Here is a 27,693-nt window from a genome sequence, read left to right as displayed (position 1 = left end):
TCAAATGATGACTATTTTGCTACTCACCTAATAACTAAAATTGAAGATGATTGTCTCTTTGTCAGATTATACCATTTCTTCTCCTTTTCACTTCAAGATGACTGTGTTTATGTATGTTTTTCACCAAATAAATTGAGGTTGCACAATGGATCAGCAAGCATTAATGACTGGAAATTTGTAGACTATATGCCTTCAGTCCTCAGAAAGCAAGATTACACTTCATTTTACACAAAAAACAATTTCTGAATATTTCATCTGATGTGTTTATGTTCTTCTGGGTTTATTAGCTCTCCCCAGCATAGACCAATTAAACAGTCAACCGACCATTTAAGGCCTGATTAGTCTCAGACTGGCTTTTAATTTGATATGCATGCAGATCTCAAACTAAATGGTTGATCAAGCGAGGCAGGTGTCCATATCAGATGCCTGTCTGATACGGAGAAGCATGGGAATTAGTGTTCTGTGTTTCTGCCGGGTTCCAATAATCTCCCGTCAAAACAAATCAACAAAAGCACAAAATGCATAAGTAGCTTCAGATTGACAGTTTGTTTTTTTTAACATGCATGACCCTGGCATGTCCTACCTTATCAGGATTCTCTTCGATCCAGCTCTTTACCGTGTTCAGAGCAATGTCAGCTGCGGGCTCATTGGGAAAGCCTAGTGGAGAAAAAAAACATCTGTCAATATCAGTTTCATCCAACATGCAGATGCAAGAGGGAGACAAAAACAGACAGGCGAACAGACAGACCGATATTTCCACAGGTAATAGCATTTCTCCTAAATCAATGGAAAGCAGCACAGCCTGCTTGTGTCTGGTAGATGAGACCAGCTGTCTGATAAACTGCTGTAGACGTGAGTTGCCAGATGCACTCTAATCGGAAAATACACAGACATACAGACATATTTCAGGAGAACAAAGTGTTCATATGAACTACGTATATAAATAGACAGCTGTAATTACAACCTTGCTCATTACCAACGCAGAATTATATATTATATATAATATTTTGCCTTTATGGGGTAAGTTACTCTTGATATTTTATCAGTTTCACAGAATGAAAACATAGAAAAGCTAGTGTGGCTAAGAGGCAACATGGCTAACGACTGAGTTAATCACAACAGTTGTGTCAATTCAGGAACCCTAATGCATGAACACAACATACTTAATTTTTAATAAGTCCAGCTAAGGAAAGACTGCTGGATGCTAATCTCAAGATCATTTTCAGCCATAGTAGAGAACTTCCAAAGACCCAACACTTAGAGTGAGCTATTGACTATAAAAGCCCTTGGGCCAGCCTTGCTATAACTGGAGAGTATATATGCCATTACCAAAAGCGCTGACAATCGGCTACTGTGTCACAGAGTAGTGTTTCAGTTGTCTTCATTTCAAAGTAATTATAGTTGAGTCTGGTCTTCTGTGCCTTTCACAAAACTTGACGACAGCATTTTACTCTAAAGCCTCTGTAAAAATCCTAGAGCAAGTTTGAAGTGGCCTTACAAGTATAACCTTCACACTGCGAGCCCTATGCAAAGTTAAGACCAGAATCCAGCAAACAAACATGGCCCGTTTTTTCAGTCATGACTGACCTGGTTCAGGATTTAAAACTCGTCGCTGTTCCATATTATAACCCTTGACATTCACAAGGGACCACAGGTTGCAACAGACAATGTCTTCCTCTAACGACAGAGGTCAAGACCTCAATTTCAACCCACATCAACTGATACAAGGGCCATGCCACAGTTGTAACCTGTTGGTTATTGCATGGGTCACATTCTCAAATATTTTTCTTTTCCTGGGTCATTGCCACAACCATAATGTTCTATGACCTATGTAACAGGCTTACAAGTACTGCAACGACCTCTACCCTTAAAGCCGCATGTAAAGGAAAGTGAATAGCCACAAGGATCTAGCCGTACATTTCCTGAATTCTTTCATTTCAGACCACCTGCTGTCAAAGACTCTCAATAACTATTCTGTAAATATTCTAAATCAACTGGTTTGGCAGTTAGGATATACCGTATGTAGCCTCATCCCCACCACTCTCACCCATCTGACTACTATTGATGTCTCTCTCTTCCTGTTTTTCTTCTCCTCCCCCTTTTCAGCCTGACAGGAGCGGCTGAGTTACACTGAGGAGAGGAGAGGGGCTGAGCTGAGCTGAGCTGAGCTCCTGTTCAAGCCCTGGGTGAAGCGAGATGTGAGCTGCATACCAGCCGGCAGTGACAGCCAGTCTGCTCCTACGGCTCTGTTAGGCAATGTCTGCAGACAGTGCATGGCCCGTTCACGGCTTCTGCCCTTCAAAAGCTGCCCCAAGAGCTGTGTGCTCAGAACCTAATCCAGCATGCCAAATCAGTTTGCAGGTCACCTGACTCCTCTTGTCTCCCAAACACACTTAACCTTTTCAGTGATATCACTTTGTCTGGTGATGTTTCCTTTTTGAAATCCGTTTGCACACATATGCAGGTGTACCGACACTCCAACTCACACATCGGGTAACGTAGGCAAACAGAAGTGCGGAAGACGAAGAAGAGAAATAGATCCACGAAGATAGGAGCAGCTGTTAAGGAAGAGTGCGCACAATGGGAGAGGTGTCAGAGGAATAAGCACATAAACAAATGAAATAAATTAGTAAATTGTTAAAGAAGTGAGGACCCGCCTTTGTGCTCTCACTGTGTCATCTTAACTGAGATGAAGTGAGGCACATTAGAAAACAAGTCTTAATCATAATAATAGGACGTTCTGATCCCCATCAGTGGTTAGATGGCATTGAGTACATTTAATCTGTTCAGTGTAGAGTTTCTACAAATGCTCTATTGATTTGAGAGCAAAACCTATTAATCATAGCAGATCTGAAAAGGAGAGAGAGTGGGAAAAGAGGTGAGCTATAGAAACAGTGAAAAACACAGCAGGGAAGTGCAATGATAGATACATACAAAAGAAAGAGAGTTAGATGGAAAGCTGGGAAAAAGGGGTCAGTGCAGCTAGGGGCAGCCCGCCGGAGAAACGCTGCTCGACAGCAACATCAGTGGCCCAAGGTCAACAGCAGCAGCTCAAGTGCATCAGCAGCTCTCTCTAATCATTTGTCTCCTTCACAGTATCCTCTACCTTGAGCTCTCCTAACATCTCTTCTCAGTGCCTCTCTGTCCCTGTCAGCTCGGCCAAATATGTTTATATGCAGAAAAACAGATACAATACAATACTCTCAATCATCCCATGCACCAGCTCTTGGCCAGAGAGCCATTGGCAGTACAGTTAATACAATCCACTTGTTCAGAAAACTAATCTTTCAAAAAGGACTGAGCGAGGCGACTTTTTTATGCTCAAGTACACACAACATGAAAAAGTTCAGTGCGTTACTTCTACATCGACTCCTCTCAACATCCCCTCCTCATTCTCTTTTGCTCCATTTGCTGTGTGGAGGGTTCAACGAAAGCTAATCTGTCAGGAGGTGGAGAGCTGGCGTCAGGCGCAGTGATGGTGGGCCCTCCAGGGTCCCTGCACTGCTTGGCTTGGTTCTCTCTCATGCTGGGAACATGGTCGGCTCAGGGAGATTTGTCTTAGTGAGGCGCTCTGATGGGATATGTGCAGCGCAGTGCTGCTGATGAGGACTCAGGTGGTGCAGTGTTATTTCTGCTGAAGGCTCCTCTACTTCATCACCAGGCAGAGCACAGCATCCAGAGAGAGGGAGTGGTGGGGGTGGGGGGTGGGTGAGACTTTGGCACGTGCCATGTGAACAAAGGGTTACGGTGGCGCAATGTGCTTACATAACATTTGCATAGTACATCCAGTGAAGTTGAAGGCAATAGCAGTTATGGGTTCAGTCACCACAACAAATTTGGACTCGTGACAAGGGAGAATTACGTTAGATAATCACAGAATCTGACCTGGGAAGACTGGGAGCCAGGTCTTTTCCATTAGTGGTCTTCCAATCATTTCATTCATATGACTCATTTTAAGCCACAATTAAAAAGCATGATTGAATTATATGAAAAAGATGACTTGGTTTAATTTCCTTTTTAAATGAAAAGTACATTTTCAGCCATGTCTCCATGTCAGCACAGTGAGTTATGCCAAAGGGAAGATTCATCTTAAAACAGAATTCACATATTTTATTCCTATGATCTCGGGCATGTAGGACCTTTGTTAATATGAAGAAAAAGAGAGCCCTCTCTAATCTCTGATGCAACCCAGAGACACAGACTCTGGTCCCTCTCTTACTCATATGCAAAACACCTTTAGGAACACTTGTACAGGACCCTGGGTGACTTTTAAGGAATATGGTTTTATGTATTTTATACGAATCTAGAAACCAGAGGAAAGCCACTGTTTGGATGAAGCTCAGAAATACACATTTATTCAGCTCATAATGAAACAGCTCCCAGTTTACATTATAAACAACATTACATCGACTCTGTGAAAGCTGGAAAGAGAAGTTCATGTTCAAAAATATCCACTGAACTGGAGCGTTGGAAAAATAATATAAATGTGCACTCTGCCTTAGGGGGAATTTTTGCTTTAAGAACAAGCAAAGCCCATTGCTCTCTCTTTTGCCAACATGGCAACTCTTTCATATCCTAAATTTACAGAGTGAACTTTCACAACAAACTTGTGTAGCTAAGGTGTTTTTCTCTGGTGAGACAGAGTGAGAAGTAGCTGCATCACCTGATAAAGCAAGTAGAGGTAAGTCAACAAGTTGAATACATGTCTGTGATATGATGGATTCCCATTCTTTGTTTGCAAATATATGGGTAGGCACATACTGCAGACCACACCGGTTTTGTTTTCCCTGAGTGGGCTTATATTGTGCACCACAACATGCTGTTATCTAAGGGTTTTATCATTTCTACCATTTCCTTTTTTTTTTTTAAAGCACATAATGATAGGTTGTGGGGGCATGTGGCTGAGGTTTGATAAACATATGCTGACTGAATTCTTGTAAAATACAAGGTAGAGCTTTTCTGCCCTGGAGGCAAGAATCGTATTGTTGGTCATACTCTCCTTCCCCTCAGTTGTAGCTGGTAAAGTTCACATCTCAACACTCGTCATTCATTCTGATGAGCTGTCTACCTTGAAGTAGCGTATAGCCCGAGGCTCAGGTATCTGGCACTTGTAAATTCACCAGAGGTGTTGAGAGGGAGCGGTAAACATAGGAAATCTGCTATAGAGAAAAAATGGCAATATAAAATGAATATGAAATGCTAATGTTTGTCTGTTTTTGAAAGGCCTTTAACATTTAGCCTCACAATATTTCAAATGCATACTTTTTTTTTTTTTTTTTTTACAAATGTCGTTCAGAAATGTCTTTAAAGTATTTTTCTAAAGAAATGTTTTGTATGTGGTGTTTTTTCCTTATTTATAAAATGTTGATAGGGCACAGAGAATATGACTGTTGCCCCAAAGACCACTGTTATAAACGACAGGTAGAATCATTCAAGTACTTTAGAATACAAAGAGTAGCTGAGTGTGTGTTGGGCAGCAGAAGGGAGTCATTAAGTGTAGCACAGTCTGCTCTAGTTGAGGGCAGCAGTGCTATGTTTTTGTCTGGAAAGGGAGGGGGGGGGGGTTGTCACCCCATCAGGGCCCAGAGGAGAGGTGAGGTGACCTGGGGTGGAGGACAGAGGAGCGCCCCAGGACTCTAGATGCCAAAGCGTGGGTGTCAAATGGCCCGGAGCTCCTCCCTACACCAACACTGGGACACGGCAGGGCTGTGACCATGACCGACTTTGCAGCCCACAGAAGGAGACAGAGACAAAGAGGGATGGGAGGGTGCGTTGTGAGGAAGACAGGCAGAAAAAGATGTAGGAAGAAAGAGAGCAGCCTCCGTGGCACAACAGATGATGACCTTCGTTGGAAACGTTCCATATAGGTGATGCCATGCTTTGTCCTACATGCTAAAATTAACACCTGACATTTCACTTTTTAAAAACATCCTGAGGAGTGTATGATATGCAAAAGTTTAATGCTCAACCGAGTTTCTCAAAGGCCTAAATCTATTGTCCTGTGGGTGGGAAGTATTTTTACATTTGGCTTATCATCCATGAAAATGGTAGTGCAAGGCTAGTGTTGAGTACAATGCACACTGTGTGACTCAGTTAAATGGGCTACGAAGCCCCTGTTCGCTCTGAGCACACACTCTGCTGCCCACTGATACAGCACGTTACTCCTATGTACCTTGAAATTCCTAAACCAGCTGGGCTAAGCTCCCTGTGGTAAACCTAGGTTTTAAGAGAAGGAGGAACTTGCCCAGGCCATCTCTGGCTTACTACCGGGAAGCCATCACTGTCAAGAGATAAGGTGCCATAAATGTCTCCAACCTTCCTAATCCCGGACAGGGATGAAGAGAGCCAGAGCATGATGCTGGCTGGAGGAAAAAAATTCTTAGCTGCTTGACACCTTTGATCTGGACAGTACAGTAGAATGGCAGTGTGGACATACCAGTAGAGCCTGGGTGGATTACATCCGCATATCTCCCATAGCCACCAGTCAGTGCTAAAACTCCTCTGTCAACAATCCTCGGATCAGTTACAGAGACACGTGAGCTAAAGGGGATAGGTGAGCAGTAGACGGGGAGATATTTGTCGTAAGAGCTGCTGCATTGCTGTGTTCAGGGCCTCTGATTGTTTTGATAGGGTTATAAATGCATGTATTCGATGGCATCTGTCAGGTAAATAGTAGACTTAATGTTCATGTCCTTGCTTTTGCATCGTGCCAGTGAGCCCTCTGCTCCGTGCTAAGATTGATCTCGGCAGACTACTCCTAAACTGTACAACTCATTACAATGCTGTTGGAAAGTGCTCTTTCAGCGCTAGCAAAGATGTGATCTCCACAAGGCTAAATTGTCCACAATGCATCACGAAATGGGATTTTTGCTTTGCTTTGCTTGAGCAAGTGTCTCTGCCTGTGTGTGAGCACGAATGTGTGTGTCGAAGTGTGAGAAAGACGCGCGAGGGAGAAAAAGACCTGCGAGAGACAAGAGGATGTATGGGAGGGAAGACATGAGAGAAAAGGATACAAAAGGAGAAAATGACCTCTCTAAGTCGAGGTAGTTGGAGTCTTGGCACTGATCTTGTGAGACATTGAGAGGTGTCTCCTCCTTGGAAGGAATAATCCATTTAAACCTGGGTCGCATGGCTGTGATTGATGTGCAAACAGGAGTAGCACTTAATAACCTCTATCATGCTGGGTGACCTCATGGCCCACGGTGGGCACCAGTTTGTTTATGGGTGGTACCTCCGACACACTATCCGTGCAGAAATTCTGTTGTGGCTAATGGGTTGGACTGAGGGATTGGACTGTCAGCACAGTGTGAGCCCTCATTTTTCTTTTCAAGCGTCTAAGGTACCCCCTTGTGCACCCCCTCTACACCCAACCTCCCTGCTCTGCCATCATCTGTCAATGGTGACTGAGTCTCCTGGAATATGGAGGCGTGAGAGAGAGTGTCAATTAGCATTAGCTTTCCTGACAAATCTGTTTTTCTCTCCACAAAGGACTTGGATAACTTGTTCCTGATTCCTCTCTGTCACAATGTTAGGGCCACAGGATTTGTCCCTACTGCTCTACAAGTGTGGAAATGGGTCAAGCACATGTGCATACGTGTAATACCTGGGTGCATGACCATGTACATATTTATAAAACAAAGGCTATATCTGTGTGTATTCTACAGAGAAATAGAAAGAGACACACAGGAAGACAGATAGAAAGAGAGAGAAAGAGAGAGAGAGAGAGAGACTGGGAAGATGTGCCTTTCACACTAAAAAGCTTTTGTTTACTTTTCTGAAATGGAGGCTGACCTTAAAGGTTATCTAAAATGTACAGAAAATGTCAAAACGCCTGACAAGAGAGCAGGGCCCCTTTCAGAACATGGCAGTACTCAGGGGGCACAGGGACGAGTCATACAGAATAACATCATAGCACTGTACTATAGTGTAGTTCCTTTGAAAGTCCCCCCTCTATTTGCCCTCTGCTGTGTGAAGATCTTCAGTCTTAATCAGCTGTATTGTTCTATGGAGATGAGGTTATGGGAAGCGCTAAGCTGTTTATTTATTGAACAGGCTGTTTAATTCCCCCCCCCCCCCCCCCCCCGCTGCATGCTTGTCTCTGCACAGCCTATCCCTTTGATGTGAGGGGCTGCTGGTGGAGTGCTATGATGGGCTCCCACTGGCAATGCAGCACACGGCACCACAGCGAACAGCAATAAGCAGTGGCCTCATCAGCGGCATACAGTACAAACAGTGACCACCCCCTCCCTCTTGCATGTATTCGGGCAACCTCTGTGACGCTACAACAGAGCTGTTTTACTGCAAAATTACATAAATCCATTTTGAAAATAGACCTGTATGAATCCATTAGCTGACATTCTTCATTTTATTTCTTTAATTCAACCTGTAAAAAGTCTCATCACAGCTGACAAACAAATTAACTTTGATAAACAAAAAATACTGGAACTTTGGTCTGTCCATCATAATTAGTTAAGTTAATTTACTGAGGATTTATGAGAGTCTCTAAGTTAAGCACTAATGAGTAACTAATCACTTATAATTACTATGGGGTGAAAATAATCAGATTAATGCAAAATGAGTAGTTGGAAATTCCTATGCAAGACAGGAAAATATGAGAAGAGGAAATTCATTTAACAGAAATAACTGCTGAACTTATCATCGCCCACTGAAAATTCTGCAGTGAAATAACCAGCAAGGGAAAGACAGAGAGAGGATGAGAGGAGAAGAGTAAGAAAGAATTTACAATTTCAGCCCTTTGTGTCATTAACACTTCAGTAATAGCCATTTTGAGATGCGTGTATAGACAGGTGGCAGAAAACAGACAATACTGCAGAGAGAAGGGTGAGAGGAAATGATGAGGAGCTGTTGTGCAGTAAACTGTGCGAATTACGAAAGTGATGGCTGGAAAATGTTCAATATCCCAAGAGGACGTGTTCCATCCAGCACAGAGTGCATAATTATAAACATCTAGTGATTTATATGCACAAAGCCTCCTTTTACTACACACACTGGGCTTCACTAACAACTGTATGCTATGTGCTGTATATCAGGATGCTTAGACACTTACCCATTGACTGGCATGGAAGTTTAACTGTGCTGACTGGGAATTTGTGCACAGATCTGCAGCTGTGTGGTTTTCAATGAACAAATGGACAGCCTGGTGAACTCCTCACTATTAAACCATAATTAGTTATTCTTTTTTTTTTTTTTACTGTCTCAGCTACATCTCCACTCATTTAGAGATCAGATCAGCACCCTGGATTTTAATAATGTGGTGGGCGCTTTTTGCCCAGAATCTGGTGAGGAAAGAAAAACATTATTTAAGGGAAATTACTCTGTTAGTGTGTGTTCAGTTGGTTTAATGAGCACAGCAAAAGTTGATCAAGTTCCATAATCAGTGCATTCTAATCGGGAACTGTATGTTGGGATGTTTAATATTTCAGTGTGCAACTTGGTGACAGCTGCCAGTTACTATTAATACAGGGTTGATAAAGGAGGAAGTGTGATGGCTTTGGATGCAAACTGCCTCACTAGTGTGTGTGCAAAGATGTTTCCCTGTGGCTGAATAAGTGTTGTATGTTTTTAACTTTTGCATACACAGTTAACAAATGAGTAAAAGTTTCTTCATATAATTAACAGAAATGTAATATAATGAATCTTTACACCAGCTGTCTGTCTAATTTCATATATGCTATCAGTACTGAGGTATAGCAGTGTGTGTGTGTTTCCTGTGCACAACCTGTTTTTGAGCTGAAAGCCTTGTTTTACCTCCTCCTTGTCGGAAGAGGAGTGCATGATTACATTTCCAAAATATGTTTTTAAGTTCCTCTAACCAATATATCATGTCTAGCAGTAGAACATTTGCAGATATAAGCAAGGCGCATCTTTCAGCACTGTGCAGACATGTGTGGCTGAAATGCACAACAAACCACTAGTCAGGTGTTCAACTGCCACTGATTTCCAATTATTTTTCATAAACAGACTGCAGTTTTGTTTCACGTTGGGCTGTGACTGGCTAGATGCATCACAGAAATAAGCTACAGTACTATTTTTTCAGCCAGAAGGAGAAATACAACTCACAGAGGCAAAGTTGCATGCCATGTATGGTATTTGGAAAAATCAAAGGAAAATCCCATATGGTCAATGCATCGCTTGCAGTTTTCAGTTCAGCTGCAGATGTCTGCATGTAAAGTTAAACAGACCAGCATCAGGTCTTAATTAGCGGCAGTGCATTTAAATAACTCAACTGTAGTTGTGCTCCTTTACCGTACACTATCAGTGTTGGAAAGCACCCAGTTAAATTAAAAACATGCAGTGATGCAAAAATCTGCAGCCATGACTCTAATTTGCAGTAGGTTTAGTAAATTTAGCCCAAGGTATTACATTTTATAAAAGGCTGCCAACCCTGTATAGAACAAAACCTCAACAATTTCACAAGTGAAGGATGTCATAACATCTGGTATCTACTATGAAGTACTGTGCTAGAAGTAACTACAGAATCGAAAATACAGCTCAGAAACATGCAAAGGTGAACAAAACAAAAGAAACATGGTAGAATGATATTCACTGTCAACCGTGTGAGCAGAGTTAGGATCACCTTTTGGCTCCAGAACCTTCAAACCTCTTTGGTTTGTGTCCTAATGTGTTTTAGGAGGTAAATTACATCATCTCTTTCCTGATGGAGACCATGTAAAGGTTTAATGTTAAGTTCTGGTCATTCGGGCGGCCACGGAAGGGTTATGGAATCACTTTAGAGTTTAAGAAAGCACTTTTGAATTTGTTTTTACATTGTACACAGGGGCGTTATAACCCTTCTACATGTATATGGGAAAATTTTGAGGAAACACTGTTTGCACCACAGGGAGAACCTGGTCTTGTAAAATGGTCTTAATTTTCTTGACTTCCTGGTTATATGCTCTTAGAAAGTGATCAGAGGAGCGAACGACTCTCATGAGATGACTGCCCAAACAATTACAGATCTATGATCGTGTTTAACAGTTACTGGCTTACACTAGCCTTTGTTGTAACCATGGCAAAAGCATGGTGGTACACAAAATACATAATTTTGAAATTATTCATAACTATTCATAAGAGTTGTGTTTATATGGAACCACACTCCCGGTGACTTACTGTCTCTGACAGCCAGCAGAGGTTATCATGTTAAAACATTAAACAGTACTGTGAAAAAATATGTTTATCATCTCAGTAATGGGAACCTATATTTTCTATAAAATCCAGTTTCCCTGCCTCCCACATCTTTTACCATCAAAACTTCAAAGCCTGTCAACAAGTTTTGCATGTTTTCAATGTGACTTTATTTAAGACTAATGAGCACACCAGCTCTTTGCCAGCGATGCCTTGCTGCATATCAGGCCTGGTCCCACAAGGGAACACAAGCATTGTTCAGGGTCTACATTTTGCTCACCTTATACTAGGTTGTGTCTTTGTGCAACACGGTGTGAGGTGAACTTGTTGGTTTGTTTCTCCGTACTGTACTCGTCTTCAAAGTCATAGCTTTGTAAATCTAGTTACATTATTTTGTGTACCTGCTTCCCTTGATGCAGAATTTTGAACATATACTGCAGCCAGTGGAATCAGATTAGCAACAAGAGGTATGTATAGAGTGATAATGTGAACACATCATAAAACATTATTTACAGTGAAAAGCAATAAATTCAAGAATAAAGTAAAATAAATAAAATAAGAGAGATTGAGCTTACCATAGATGCCTGTGGATATACATGGGAAGGCCTGTGCAAAAAAAACAAGAGAGAGAGAGAGAGCGATAACGGTCAAACCATGATCACAAGTAAAATGTGACAAAATAATAATAATTACAACAACAACAATAATAATGATAATAATAACAAAAATATTAATACATTTTACAGACACCTTTCAAGGCACTCAAGGACACCTTACAAAACACAGTTAGAGAAATCAAATATACTGTAGCAGCAGACAGTTGTCCAACAAGGCATGAAATACAAAATAAGTTAGAATACATATAATTGGATGAGATAAATATGATTGTATAGAATGTGAATGCTGAAGTCAAACAGAATAGGCAAGTTGAAGAGGTGTGTTTTGAGGTAGCAAGAGAGTCAATATTACAGATGTCTTGTGGGAGTGAGTTCCTGAGGCGAGGGGCAACACAGCTGAAGGCTCTGAACCTCATGGTAGTCAGACAGGCAGGGGGTGCAGCCTGATTAATGGAAGAGGATGATCTAAGTGTATGGGCAGGTGTGGAGATGTGACGTACATCATAGATCACAAAAGTAACTTCTATCAGTCTCATTAAGAAATGAATGTGTGCTGAGAAGTGATAAATAAACAACAGTCTTTTCTCTCCACCCAGGACGTTGAAATCCTATCAGCCTTTTTGTGAGTCTGTTATTACATTTCCTTTCACAGTAAAGCACACTCCACCTGTGATTTTTATTTAACAAGATATAATAAAATCCAAAGCAGAGCAATTCAAACACCAACGACTGAAAGTAAATATAGCATATCTCTGCATTAAACTATAGCCATTGTGGGACACCTACTCTTCACCTTTGTATGTTTGTCGTTTATCTCTACTGCTTCACTTATTCATTCCCAAGAGGAGCAATTTGCAATACCATTTGCCCAAAACCCTGCAATGCTAATGCACCACTGCACTGTAAACCATACTCCAGCTCTCATATACAATGCAGACACACAAACACACATTTATGTACTGTGCACTTTTCTGCTGACTTCCAAAAACAGACACATTAAATCCATCCTGCACTTGAACACCCCTGTTTACACACACATTAGATATATTATCATGATCACACTGTGGTGTTGAGGAGGCTGCCGGACTAAATTCTATCATGTACTGTTGCCCAAATGAACGAGATGCTCTATTAGTACTTAATGCCCGTACTTGATGTCCATAACAGTCGTAGTTTGCATATGTTGCCTGAGGGAACTGTGGTGAATTCATAGGTACATCTAGAGCTCGCTGCTTAATAATCTGCAGCACATGAATATCCAAATGAGGTCGATTGATCCTGTCTTTTTGCCTACAGCCCAAACTTAGACGCAGCCGTTCTCTTCTATCAATGTTTATGGACCTTAACCAAGGGCAGAGGCTATGCCACTCATCAAATTTTGTTTCAGCCCATTGATACATGTCTTCAACTTAATGTATTTTGTTATCTAGATAGATTTCATTCTGTGTAAAGTTGATGCAAACTGCCAACGGGGACTCTGCTGTGTCTCAATAACGACACGGACATCACAGCAGGGGGCTTTTCAGTGCATTTGATTCAAATGATGAGAAAACTAAACACAAGCTCACAGTCATTGCTGCCACATGTGGATCAATAGGAGAACTCAATAATATCCCACCAACCACCAAAGCGCAGGGACACACATACATAAAACCAAACAGACATAACGGAGAATCAGAATAAATATTATACATATGTTCATGAGCTTAAGAGCAAAATCCTACATGTATTTATGGCTGTCTTTTCCAAAAAGATTATAAAAAGTAACCACCTTGTAATAGCTCTTGCTTTGTAGCGCTTTGCAGCAGACATATTATTCAAGCATGGCTTTATAGCAGAAAATAGTTTCATTATTCTTTACTTGTGTGAGCAAATATATTATGATACATAGGCCTTGTTGTAAGTTTCCCTATTTCACATTCATCTTTTTAAGTATATTAATAAACAGTAAAGAGAAAGATTTTTTTTCAAAGGTCCCATTTGTCCTCAAAAGCAGCTGAATACGTGCTTTAGTTCCCGCATTCATCAAAAGGCGTGGCTACAACATTAATATCGTGAGATGACAAATGTAAAAAAAGGAAAACATTTCCTGTAGCAGCTCACAACAGGATGAATATAGAACAACAAAGAGATTCATCAAAGAACAACACTCATATGTCAGATTCTCCCGGTGCCAAAACTAAGCCCAACAGTTTGTTTTGCCACACTGACCCTGTCAAGTTGTATTTAGAAACATGCTGTTGCTAGCAGCTGTGCCAAGATCATTTCATTTTAGAACTGCAAACACAATTAATAGACCTAAAAGAGATAGATAGCAAATACATGTCACCTCATACAATTATACAAACAAGTAGTCAGAGTTCTAATCTTGTGTGGCTCTAATCTTTTCAACTGACAGAGGAAATAAACATAATTCTAATATTAAGATAGTAATTAATTAACTGAATACTGATAAATTATGCAATTTTTTTTCCTAACACATCACAACCTATGACACCTGCTTTGAAATGCAACGGGCGCTTTGTCCTTGCTTTAAGCAAAGAGAAATGAGTCTCTGTTTGTATTCTTATTTACTAGTTTTCAGGTTCCGCCTGTCAAGGTGAATCTTTCTTCTGTAGGGTGATTTAAATCTTTTACCAAAGAGCTCTGACCTTTCCAGATGACTGTCTGGGTCTGACACAAACCATAGATGATGAAGCGTGGAAAAGCATGACCATTTTTAGTCCTGTGCCAAGCTCTGCCCATGGCACACACAGAGGCATACTGAGACTGAGACACAAAAAGCTTAAATATCTGAAACAGAGAATTAATATAAGAAATGAATAATAGCAGTGCAAATCTAATGTTAGATACAAACAAGTTTGTATTTGATACCCAAAGGACATCTGAACATCTGCAGCAATGAAATGTAGTGCTTCATAAAAGTGTAATTCTAATCCATGGACTCATTAGCAGCATCTTGGAATTTAGTCCAGTGAGAATCCAATACTTTTCGGTGTTCTCTAAATGATCCAGTTTTACATTTGGCAACATTCAACAGAAATAGGCATCAACATTTTCTTTAAAAGGAGGAATCTATTTAAAGCTGTATTATAATAAGAAGAAAAGTAAATGAATTGAATCTTCAGATAAGATGAGCATTTTTTCCTGTCAGTGACTCCAGCCAGTCTCAGCTGCCGAACTGATCCTGAGCCAGAAGCCTTGTTATCCTCTCCCAGCTGAAAGGCCATGATGTCAGTCTCTTCAATTTGAACTTCTGCTCTGACTGCAACTAAACCTTAACACATCACAGGTTGTGGCAATGACATGCCATCAGCATAATCAATTAGAATCTTTTTTATTAGTTCCCTGGCTGATCCATTAAGGAGTATTGATCCAGTGTGAAAATGCATCAGGTAATCACTTAACGGGATGCTGTAAAGATCTGACGCCTTTGTGGCACATGCAGATATCACTTACTTGTTTAAAGGACAGTTATAGCCAAAAGTAAAGAGAAATATCCAATAAAACTGTAGAGGCCTGAGAGCATCTTGGCACACACATCTCCTTTTCAGCTATAAATCAGCTGCAATAAATTACACTAAAGTGTGCACAAATTATACACCTAACAGCCAATTCATATCTGTAAATATCAATATGTTCATTTTATTCATAAGCTTCAAGTTTTGTTAAAATCATTAAAGACTTTAGATGTTAAATATGCAACTTTCCTAATGTAAAGGTGAGCGTGGGGAGGACTATAGGACTATTGTTTACCGGACATAAAATTTTTACTTATTGTCTATAAGTCACTTAATGCCCTGGGCCCTAAATGCATTTCAGAAATGTTTCATGTATATGAGCCAAATAGGTCTCTAAGATCAGCAGGAGCTGGTCAGTTAGTGGTGCCTAGAGTTAAAACTAAACAGAGTGAAATGGCTTTCAGACATTATGTTATCCACTGCTGGAACCAGCTTCCTCTGGAGATCAAATCTGCCCAAACTGTCACTGACTTTAAAAAGAAGCTAAAAATTGCTCTATTTTCCTTCATTGAAATTTTAATCTTGCACTTTGCCTATTTTATAATCTGTTTTTATTTTATTTTCTTATCGTGCTTTTTTACTTCTATTTTTATGCTTCTTTTATTTTTGTTAAGCACATTGAATGACCTCTGTGTATGATAAAGTGCTATACAAATAAATGTGCATTGCCATGCCTTGCCTTACTGTGGTACCTGCTTCAGCGATGCAATTATTCACATTCAGAGTAGATGAGTAGTGATGGTCAGTCCCACTGGAACTGTTCATCGTCAAATCAAGTTGCAGCTCTTTTAAAGACAAAAAAACAAATGATTGCCAGTGTCTTATAATTTGTTATGACAGCATGTAAGGCGGGAATACTCCAAGTGAGTGTAGTAAAACAGCTCTAGCGGATTTCAAAAGCAGCCACAGCATGCAACTCTGTAAGCCTAGTAAAGCATAGCCTATTTTTCTTGTTCTTCCACCATCAACACTGGGCCACCGTAGAAGCTATTTTGATGGTTGTTAGCGTACATACCTGTACATCGGCTTACACTGTAAAAGGTCTAGTGTTAATTAGGACAGTCAGCGGTATATATGCAGTCATGACCTATGATTCCTAATTTAGGTTATTATTTCTGGCTGCTCATTAGAAGTGAGTCAGCATGTCCGCCTGCACCCTGGCATGCTGCTGTGCCTGACATGTTGGCTTGTTGCTGATTTTCTTTGCTTAGGGAGTGTTCAGAAATTGGTCACCAGGGAAATTATTCTGTTGCTGGAACTCCTCCCTAATCTATCACATAGCTTTAAAGTGGAGCACCTTTCCTCTCAGCATCTCTACACACTTATTCAGCTCGCAGTATATTAAATACAGCACAAACTGGCTACAGTGTCTTTTGTTGGAAAAACTATAATTCTGTTACATTAATTCATCTTTTTAATGAATATGATATTAATTATAATTCATATGCATTTACTGTAATATTTACATATGAAATTGCATATGAATTTTTTTAACAGCTTATTAAAACAATGATTTATTGACTTGAAAGTGTGACTAGAGTTTCACAAAGACAGCGCTCATAAAACTAATTCACTGTTACTCCACTGAGATCCCGGTAGCCCGCAGCTTTCATTAATTTGTTAAGCAGCAGGAAATGACACAGTAAAGATGGCTCAACCTGTGGCAAGATGCGGCTGTCCTGCTGAAGCTGTCACATTCCCAAGCTGCAGCAACTACAGAGTAGCCATGAGCAGTCAGGTTAAGGTAAGAAAACCATGCATGGGCACAGTGACTGCAGGATCCTGCCGAGGGAGAACCTCGTCTCGGCTGGCTGAGTAAATAGCACTGGACCCGGGGTGCTGCCCCCGTAGCTTGAAGCCTCCTAGCCTGTTTGCAGATGGAAGCTATGCTTATAAATCACAGCAGCGAGGGGAGACCTTGTGCAAATGCGACCAGAAGTATGTTATTATTCACCACTGTTGCCACAGTGTGGGCTTACATCATAGTATCAGAACATGAATCCAAGACAATCCTCTTTGTTGACTGCTGTAATTCTTTAAGCATGTAGGTCATGCCTGGTCTCTCTGTCTGAATCAGCTACCTGCTGCTGCTGGGAAGAGCATGTCATGGTTACAGATCAGGATATTAAAATATGACACGTTAACACCCTTTTATTCTGCATAATGCCACACTCCATATTCTAATGTGAGCGCTGATTGTTTGAGTGTCATTATGCTAAATGGAGGATGGAGAAATGCACAGGGTGAGAAAACCTGGAACCTAATGGCCTGAGTCCCACCACCCATTTTTATATCTGCTGTGATGAAGTGTAACTATTATCACAATAATATCTGAGTGTCCATTAAGGACTCAACAGCACTGGCTCTGTTTACATGCAGGGGAGTAATTTACAGGCCATGACGCTCTGGAAAACAGCTTATTTAGTTTAAGATGTTTGCATACACCTTTGCTCCTCTGTGATGGAAAATCCGTGTTGTTATGAATAAACCAGAACAGAACATTCCTATCCCCCTCAAGGGTCTTGTCTGCAATAAAGTATGAAATGTGCCACCACCAAGTAAATCCTTCCCCTAAGCAACAGTAGGTGACATCTAATAAATGAAAGAGAATTGACAATCCAGACTTTAGAAATTGTACATTGTGCTTACAACTATGTTTTTGTTGACATCAAAAAGTATCTATTGTGCTGTGCTAGTCTGAAGCAGCAATGAAGACAAACTGTAGAATGGGTGAGACGTTCCCTTCACACAGTAAAATAACTAATGCTGAATTATGTCTGCCATCTTAACCTGTCCTTTTGTGAACGCAGTGTGAGGTTTACTGGGTTACTCTCATCCAAATATCATGTGAAAATGGGTCATTTTAAAGAGCAAGTATTATCAGTGTTCTCTGGGCATGTAAACAAACTTTGGGATATACTGGCAATGTGCACAATTTGATAAATAAGAGGTTTGAAGGATGTTTCAAGATGAAGTGGTGTGTAGTGTTTGTTTTCTGGCAACGCTGTCATCCTTGTTTCAACTTCTGTTATAGTCTAATGTTAAAAATAACAGGTTATTTGGTCAAGCACTCAGTATGACTGTAGGGGTCCATAAATGGCTCAAAAGCTTCACAAGAGCCTTTAAGCACTTGCCACTTTTACAGCGAGACAACCCTGAGCCCTTGCTGACTTATCGGAAATGTAAGTTTGTCAGTCCACAAGGACATGCATTGGGATTGGACCAAAAGCTATAACTGTAGATAGACATAATTAAGTCTCTTTGCATATAATGAAGCTCAGAATGCTCTATGATTGTCAGTCCCACAGTACTGATTCCATGTGCGCATGCACTGGATGCAGTGTTGGAGGGGGAAAAAGAAAGGCTGCAGCATGTCCGTCGGCCAAACATGTGACAGGGGTGAGATGAATGGGCAGAAAAAGGTGTAAATGCTGCAGCCTGTGGATAGGGCAGAGCAGTGGAGCAAATACAAGCAGATACTGAACTGATGGCTGCTTGATTCATTGGTCCATGACCAGCAGTATGGTTGATCAAGCACAGTTCAGCCTGAAGCCCAAAGCTGCAGTGCGCAGTTACACTAAGAAGCTTTTGTGAATACAACATTTCATGGGGAACTAGAATGCAACTTTGAAAACTGCAAAGCTACAACATGCTAACGTGTAGTGCTTGCAAGACTAAAGTATTATACATTGAATGCATAACTACCATAGACTTGCGGTTTGAAATTGTTCTCTTTTATTATTCATATCAACGTGAGCTCCCACAGAGGTCTGCTGGTGACACTGATTCTTTTAGTGTTAAAGAGAGAGCATTTAGACCGGCATGGAAATGATAGTGCTCTGAACTGAGGGCACATACAACCAGACGCCTGCTCATATTTATGTATGAGAGCTCCTGCTCAATATCTGTTGAAATTATATCACTGACCACTGAGCAACAGAGAGGCAAAGACAAAAGAAAGAAATCCACATTGGTTAGACAAACTGACTGACCGCTCCATGACCCGCACATGACTGACAGAATTCAAATGAGTAGGCGAGGAACATGTCAGCTAAACTCAATAACAAAATGTATTCCTGCTACTCAACCACTACTCTGTACAGTCGGCAGGCAGACTTCTGGTTAGATATTTTCTGTTTTTCAAAATAGAACTTATTGATTAGCGTAGAATGCTTGTGGTAGGTGAAATCAAGACTGGTCTGCAGGGCTGCTCTGAAAGGCTGTGGAGTGGAGAGAGCCTCAGACTGACAGTTGAGATAATAGACCTGTGGTTTTGTTGTCTGATCACGAATCATCGTGAAATACAGTACATTCACAAATAGTGGCCGCTGCCTTTATTTACCCTAACTGAAGGGATTAACCAGGACTTTATTTGAGACAGGCTGTTATTAGACATAGACCTTTATATCTCATCTACTGTCTAATGTCTATTCTATCATACTTTTTAGTCTAGTCTTCTTGTTCCTGTTTGCTGTGGAAATTTGCTGTTAATGCAAACATTGACCGACCATGAAAAATATTTATGTTAAAAAATACAAAAAATGGAAAGTACATCATGACTATGTTGTATTGGTGGAAATATTGCTGAAAAAAATGCATATTATCCAGCAAATGCCACATGAGCCATCATAGCACAGGTCATTTCTTTTTTTCCCCTTTATTGGTGACCAAACTTTATTTGTTCCAATAGACCACAGCTTCAACTATAATTTGAAAACCAGCTTTTATTTGACAATTTACAGTATCTAACATCGGCTTCCTTTAAGGCCTTGAACTTTACTTTGATTAAGATCCTCACCCTGAGATGATTATGATGGTCTTATGAATTTTTTATTGCATTTATCACAAGAGCCATGACATTATAAACTGTTGGAGGCATTTTGATTGAATCCCAGGATGGCAGCAAAGAAAGCAGCAAATAAAGGAGAAATGTATCTGTGGTAATCCGGAGCAAAATGTTTGATTTGAATATTTGAACCTCAATACTCAGCGGTGTAGAAGACATCATTCAATATGCCTCAGGGCCTTTAAAGCCTGTGATTATTCCAATGAGTGCTTAAGAAATGTAGAGCGCATGTGCATACTGTGTAGCATCAAAAGTCATTTGCATTTTGGAGGCCTGAATTACAGGTGGGCCTAAAGAAAATGATCAAAGCAGGGAACAGGAGGATTCAGTATGAATCTATCAAACTGCTGTTTCATGAGCTAACTCAAAGTGAGAAAGCGTCTGAAATGCTGAAGATAAAATGGAGCAAAAGAGACAAGACAAGCCACATATCCCTCAATGGAAGGTAAAACCAGGCCATGTATGGATTCTTAAATATCCTTTTGCCATGTCACACAGTCTCTGTAGAGATTAGCAGCATATGGAGCTGCGAGGTTAGAATTATCAGTAATCCTAAAATATAGCTCATGATTTGTACCACAAGAGCAGAAGATTCACACGTGGTTGATCTAAATGAAAGTAAAATAGTAATTAGGGAGCATTTTTCATGAGACATTACTTTAATTTCCATTCATAAATTAACTTCAATGGCACATTTAATCAGAGAAAGGAAAAAAAGGGGTTCTGGTCTTGCAATGTGAAAGCCAGCCTATGGTACCCTTCCAATGTAAGGCTACTAATTAAACTTTTTTTTTTTCTTTCAAGGCGTCCTTCAACATTTCAAAAGCACCATATCAAAGAGGCTTCAAAGTCAAAACCCCACTCTGAATTTTGACGTGACAGAAAGAGCATACATATGAGGGCAAGTGACTAGCTGCATGGCCTCTGTCTTTGTGGCAGAACCAGTGTGAGACAAAAATCATGTCTGCTGCAACCACCGCTGCCATTTAAAGAGAGCACGGATGATTGATGATTTTAATCGACCTTTATTTTCTTTCCCCGCATTATTTATAGCATTAAAGGTTTATTGATGAGTGTAGTTAAAGGTATGCTAATGTTTCGGGAGTAGTCATAGTGGGGTGAGAGCTATTGTGCAGTTGTTACTGTGGAGTCAGTATCAATGTAAAACAGAGAAGCGGCGTTAGCATGTGGTCAGCAGGGTGGTGGGAATTAATATGGTGTATGTGAAAGTTGAGATTATTCTTAGCTAAAGTCCCATGATCACCCAGGACAGTGGAGAGAAGTCACTGAAGGGTATTCCTCACTAAAATCAGGACTTTGGATATGAACACTGAAATCCCAATAGATATGAACTCCAGGTCATCCCCACAGTCACAGCTTTATACAGCCTTGGAAGGCTGACTGATCGAGCAATGACAAATTCATATTCCATTAACACAACAGATAAGTTTGTTTAAATAAGAATGATTCTCAGTAATTATACAGAGTTGTGAACCTTACATTACAGCTAATTAAGAAACTCCATAACTTATTTTAGTTGGACTTTTATTCAGTGTGCAATGGTATAAAATGGAAAAGCTAAGATAAATATTACCCAAATGAATATAGATGGGAGCTCTGCACAGAATCAAAAGGGATGATAAAATAGGCCATAACCGCATTTCCCAAAGCACTACATACAAAATAAAAACTAACATTCGTTAAGAGACCCAACCTCATTAACTGCAAATCGAACTGAGCGCTCTGTACTGGTGCAGCAGTGACCCCTTGGAAGCATGGTAAGTACATAATTATTATTGAATCATAGGGACACATTTTCCAATTAGAAGAATGAATGTTTGTGTTTTTCCTGTATACTGTAAGTCAAAACATACAGTACAGCATTGGCTAAGTCTGTTTCTTCTGATTTCTTCATCGACCTTGTGCTTTAGGAATAATTACTCCAAGACTTGAAGCCTGGGATGTTTTTGTCAACTGGGAATTTAATGGACTTAATGAACTCTCTTTGTTAACGGAAGCTCAGGGTGCTCTGTGATTGCCTTCATCGAACTAGGTTCCGCAACGCTTATGATAACTCATCCCATTTGCACAACTCCAGTGATACATAGCCTGTGTGAACTCCTGCGATGCAGTGTTGTGGGGAAATAAAAGGCAGGCTGCTACATGTTGGTGAGCCAAGGTAGACTGGGGTGAGATGAATAGGCACGAGAAAATAAATGCTGAAGCTATAGACAGATAGATAACTTGAACAGAATAACTTCTGTTGGAGGCTAGCTACTTCCCGCTGCTGCCAATTTTTGTGCTAGGGTAGGCTAAACATGTGACTGATCTATCTCTGTATTGAATGTGAAGGAATGAAATTGATATTGATCGTCTTATGTAATGCTTGGTAAATCAGCAAATAATCCAAAATGCCTAAGCATCCCTTTAAAGATTGAATAAATCTTACAGTAGATTATAATGTATTAAAATATATAGGAGCTTGGATTGTACAGAAGTACAGCACAAAACTAGCAGTAATACTACCATATCTATAAAATCTATATTACACTACAACACAAGTACGTGATCATATAATCAGTGTCAAAATACATTATCTTATTTGTGACCTATTTGTTAAACTGCAGGTATATTTCAATAACACACAGCACACGCATATGCAGTTAAGGTATCCACATGTACACCAGAGCATTGGTTCAGAGTATGAAAGTCTGTTTATCTATGAAGTCCGTGGGCAGACTAGGCACCAACAGCACACTTTCACTTTAAAGCTCTGCCCAACATGAAGCCATAAATCTGAGCTTGCCCAGAGGTAAGAGCAACCAACACTAATTAACAGAAGCGGGATGAGAGGTCAAGGCCTGTGTCGTATTAGCGTGAGAAAACACTATTTTTCAATTTACAGTCCATACTGGTCTGGTGCGTTTCAAGTAATAAAGACTTAAGCTTACAGTAAACCATGGGCATGAGTACAAATACATTCACTGTATGCAATAATGCATGTTTCCAACCTCAGTTTATTCCAGCTGTATAAACACGCGGGCTTTCAAATGAGACGACTAAACTGTCTTTATACGACTGACACTATAGATACGATGACTGCCTCAGGGAATGTCCATAAAGCAAGATCACTGATCCAAAGTAAAGCTCAATTTAGGCCCACTGCGCAGAATCGGTTTTCAATGAATATGTCCAGCCCTTAAAAGGACTTTGGTCCAAGGACATAGTAAGCTCTGAGGAGGTCAGCTCTCCCCCTGTGCAAACCTTTGGGCCATTCTCTCACACTTTGATCTGAGCTCTGATGATGGTGTGGCAGGCAGACTCAGGAGTAGAGGGATTAGGGACAGGAGGGACATGGAGAGTGACAGCTTCCTTTGTATTCATTTTATCCTCATTTTGGGCATAACAGCAGACAGCATGCAAACCAATGGCTTCTCTAAGGTGTTCTTTTTTTGGCTGTAAAATCCTCAACACTTAAAAAGAGAGATCAAAGGGGAAGCAGGCTCATTGATAACTGTATAATGGCTCACTTTGAGAGAACAGGCATTTTGCTGAGGTGGTGGCGTGGTTCAAACTGCAAGCTATTAGTCATGCTGTCGGCTCATTTCCATATGTGTTTTATTGTCTCATGGGCAAAGGCTACTGCACCTACTCGCATTTATTGCACTCACAGTAGAGCTAATGATATTCACACCTACGGCAAAAACAAAGGGCCTTGCATCTCTTTGTCTCCATATGAAAAGGCTCTTGAAAGGTGTCAATGTGAATGCACATTTCAGATTTGTGTGTAGTTCTTTGATGAGCTTTTAGCCCTGCTTGTCTAGAACCATATGAAGCTACATAATAGCAGAGCTGTCTCAGAAATCATTATCATGACAGATTAAACATGAATTCAATAATGCAGACATATTTTATGCAAGGTGATAAGGAATGTAACAAGAATAAATACTTAAAAAAAAACATGCTTGTTGAGTGCATTTATTACATTCTCAGCAGCACTGACACGTTCTGCTCCTCAGCAACTTTGAAGTTGATTATTAAGCTAATCATCAAAATTAAACATAATTTCCTTGAAATGTCTGCTCAGCTACTGTTATGGAATCGTAATGTACATATGGCAGTGGCTACCTAGCTATTAGCCCGTGGGCAATGCGTTTTATTAATCAATGTTAGCTTTAGCTGATAGACATAATTGTGATTTATATAAGAGCAATATAATATTAGTCACAGTACAGCTTTGCCACTGTGTGGTCCGAGTGTCAGCAAAATATAATGTTAATGATGTCCTACAGAAATAGGTTACCATGGAGGATTATTTTAAATTCTCTGTGCAATGACATAGAAATGACCTGATGCCACAGAAGACACAGTAGCATGGAGTGCTGTGTTTTTTAAGACTGCAGTACATGGGGTTTCACTGTTACTGTTTAATTGTGCTACTGGTTGTGGTAAGAATACTTAAATTTATGGGACTGCAACATCATTAAGGTGACACTACTGCCCTGTTCCCCACCTGCTCTTAATCCACCCTGTTTGAGAATCAAGAGGACGTACACTCCCAGTGGTCACTGCATGTAAACACTGCATGAAGGTAATTACGATGGGATAAGCTGCAGCGAGGATGCCCTAGGAGACCTAATCTCATCCCCCCGTCCCCACATTTTCCCTGATCTGAAAATCTACACACATCGAGCCCAGTGGCAGCCTCTTCTTGCCAAGCTCGAGGGGAGAGTCCATAATATATCTGCCTTGTCACGTCGGAAAGTTCCTTTATTCATGGCAGGTACAGGGATATGGGGGATCAACAGATGTGAAAGTGTTGGTAGGAGTACTCCCTAAGGCTTGTTGCCATCTTCAAGTAGTCCTGTCACTTTTCCACCACAGTGCAGGATATGGATATAAAGCATGAGGCTGTAAAAGCAGTGTTTTGAAACATTGGGGCGTTAGTGGATTTATTGAGTGTAAAAGCCCTGTGAAGGATTGCCTGTTCAAAGTATCCACCTTTAAATCCCAAAGGAGATTTATTTCACCGAGCGTCCAGGTCTAATCAAAATCTCCCCTCAGACACTAGCTGGATACAAGTTAGACTGCTTTGTACAAAGATGTTGCTAGAGAGAAAACATACTGACACACTCAGATACATTTAGCATTCAGAATATACACAAAGATATGAAGGAGTAAGGGTCTAGTGTGTGAGTGCATGAAGCTGTGGTCATCATTAAGGTGCTTAATAGACCATGTCGCCTGTAGGACCTGACAGGCAAGCTGGGCAGAGTGGAGGATCCAGAGAGAGGGTCACCTTCATGTAGAGACAGTTCTGTCACACTGGGGCCTTGAAGGGAGCCATCCTGCCAGCCCTGCCTGGCCCAGACTATACATGTCTATGTTCAACCAAGCAGAACAACAAATCCCCCACCTCCTCCAGACTTCAACAAAAACAATAACAAAAAAGAAAGACTCAGAGAGAGAATTTAGGCACAAAATCTAGCTGCAAAATAATGATTATTATTAGAAATATCAAAGCTAATACTTATATTGAACACTACTATGTATCCTGGTTTCTACAAGTAACCATGTATGTTTTATCTTTTGAATATTTTACTTTTACTCAAATACTGTTAATACTGTGTATGCACGAGGCAGAAATACTGACTGTGTATATGAGATTTTTTGTTAAATGCAGTCAAATCCCAGAGCGGCATTGCAAAGTGGTTCTATCTTGGTATGAGCACAGGTGCAACTCTAAATGAGGAGGAATGAGAAAGGACCCGAAGCCCACCAACAAATGCCGAACAAAGAAGAAGGGACATGCCACTCAAGGTCATGGTGAATTGCAGCGGCGGTGGCACTGCAGATTGATTGGGAGTAGAGGGAGCAGCTGGCTGAGAGGAAACAGGAAGGTGACTGAGGGAATCACCACGTGGCAAAGGTGAATTATGACACCGTCCGTCCAACTCTTTCTATCTTCCATGCAGACTAAGAGGCTCTGTCATGTGCTGTTTGCCTCTGGAATGACTTCTGATTTCCATGCTAGGTAATAACCAACTGTAGAGTATATCAGTTGGTCAGAAACTCGAGTTGTTGCTGTGGTTTGATTTGAACTATATGGATAACATTTTCACAAATGGCCAGAGGATAATATAGCTAATTACAGCTTTCTAAATGTGGAGTTCATCATGAATATTGATAAAGCATTAATTAGTTACTAAAACTGGAAAACCATTTTCTCTGCACCAAATACATCACATGTTTTTGGAGCAAAAATGTACTGCATCACTTTATCGGAGAGTAGATTCATATTCCACTGCAATTATTAATGGAACCAAACAATTCTGTCACTCAGGAAATAAAGAGGAAAGAGAAAACACTGGAGAAGACTAGGGTCTGTTTTTCTATAACATCTCTTTATCAATAATGTAAGAAAAGCACAAGCAACTCACAGAGGCCTGATTAGTGGATCACATTGAGGCTTGGGGAAGAGACCATCATGTAGGTCATCATCACTATGCCTGACAGAGGTCTATGCCAAACACATACACATTTTCTTATGACTCAGCGTCTTTCTGGAAAAGCCAATGACTCTTGCAGAACTGGGCCCCGGTTGGGAGCCATTAAGTCCTCACGTTAGGAATCCGGAGCCATGATGGCCTTGATTAAGCCAAAGCGATCTGATGTGTACACTTATCTCAAATCACTTCTCTTCAATTTCATAATAGAGCCTCTTCACTGCATCACTGAATGGGAAATCCTGTAGTATGCTTGTTCTTTTAATTGCTCAGTGACTTTGCTGTGCTGAGTCCAGATAAAAAAGAAAACTTCCTGTAAGGGAATTTATCAGATGAAGTGCTTTCTCAATATCCAAATTGATTGGTGTCCTCTGGCGTTGCTCCAGAGAGTTTGATGCTCTCCTGATCAAAAAGTGCATTCTACCCACTATGTCCACCTCTGTGCTACAATACTGTACACACAAACATACAAAAACACACCTTAAACATTTACTTTTAGCACTCCACTACACATATCTAAAAGTGATTAGAAGGACATTTGTTTTGTTCCATGTTCTCCATCTCGCACTCTTTGCTCTCCTGAGAGGGGGCTAAGACCTTAATGATAAAGAGCCTCAGATTTTATTCCATGCATATTGTCATTACCAGGGGTTTATGGATGTGACATTAGATATTAAGCTGAGTGAGATTTGGAGGTTATCTGGCATTCCAAGCTGTGAGCGAAAAGTCAAACCATGAAACAGGATTCACCCCTGTGTTCGCTCTGGCAGGCACTTCATTCAGCATGTGGCATGGTGACTAAATCTTTGGGCTTTCTAGATTCATCTGTACGTGAAAGGAATAAGGTAGATACAGGTACAGTAATAGCTGATTTAAATTCAAATCTGTTCTATGGCCCTGACAGTTGTGGTATCATTCATAAAAGGCGAGTGTGACGTTTATAATATTAAGGTCACTGGTTGACAATGAAAGAAATGTTTAATCTGCTAAATTACCCCATGAAATGATTACTTCAGTAGGCCTACTTCATAATGATTTATTGCTAACATGGTGTATAA

The 27,693-nt window shown here is 40.5% G+C and overlaps 1 protein-coding gene across 1 annotated transcript in view; it reads right to left on the bottom strand.

Annotated features, from left to right (window-relative positions):
- Nucleotides 1–583: 583 nt before the first annotated feature.
- macrod2 (mono-ADP ribosylhydrolase 2) overlaps nt 584–27,693 on the bottom strand; it is a gene marked incomplete at its 3' end in the record, with an annotated part of 305,651 nt that continues 278,541 nt past the window's right edge. The window contains exons 7-8 of the mRNA XM_023400106.2: nt 11,721–11,751; nt 584–657 (exon numbers count right to left, since the gene is read on the bottom strand). Coding sequence (XP_023255874.1) covers nt 584–657; nt 11,721–11,751 — 105 coding nt within the window. The remainder of the gene's footprint in view (nt 658–11,720; nt 11,752–27,693) is intronic.

Source organism: Seriola lalandi, unplaced genomic scaffold (genome assembly GCF_002814215.2).
Source record: "Seriola lalandi dorsalis isolate HSWRI2012SDOR001 ecotype SW California unplaced genomic scaffold, Sedor1 jcf7180002052131, whole genome shotgun sequence".
NCBI classification, from domain to species: Eukaryota; Metazoa; Chordata; class Actinopteri; order Carangiformes; family Carangidae; genus Seriola; species Seriola lalandi.
This window is presented reverse-complemented; position numbering and strand designations above follow the sequence as displayed.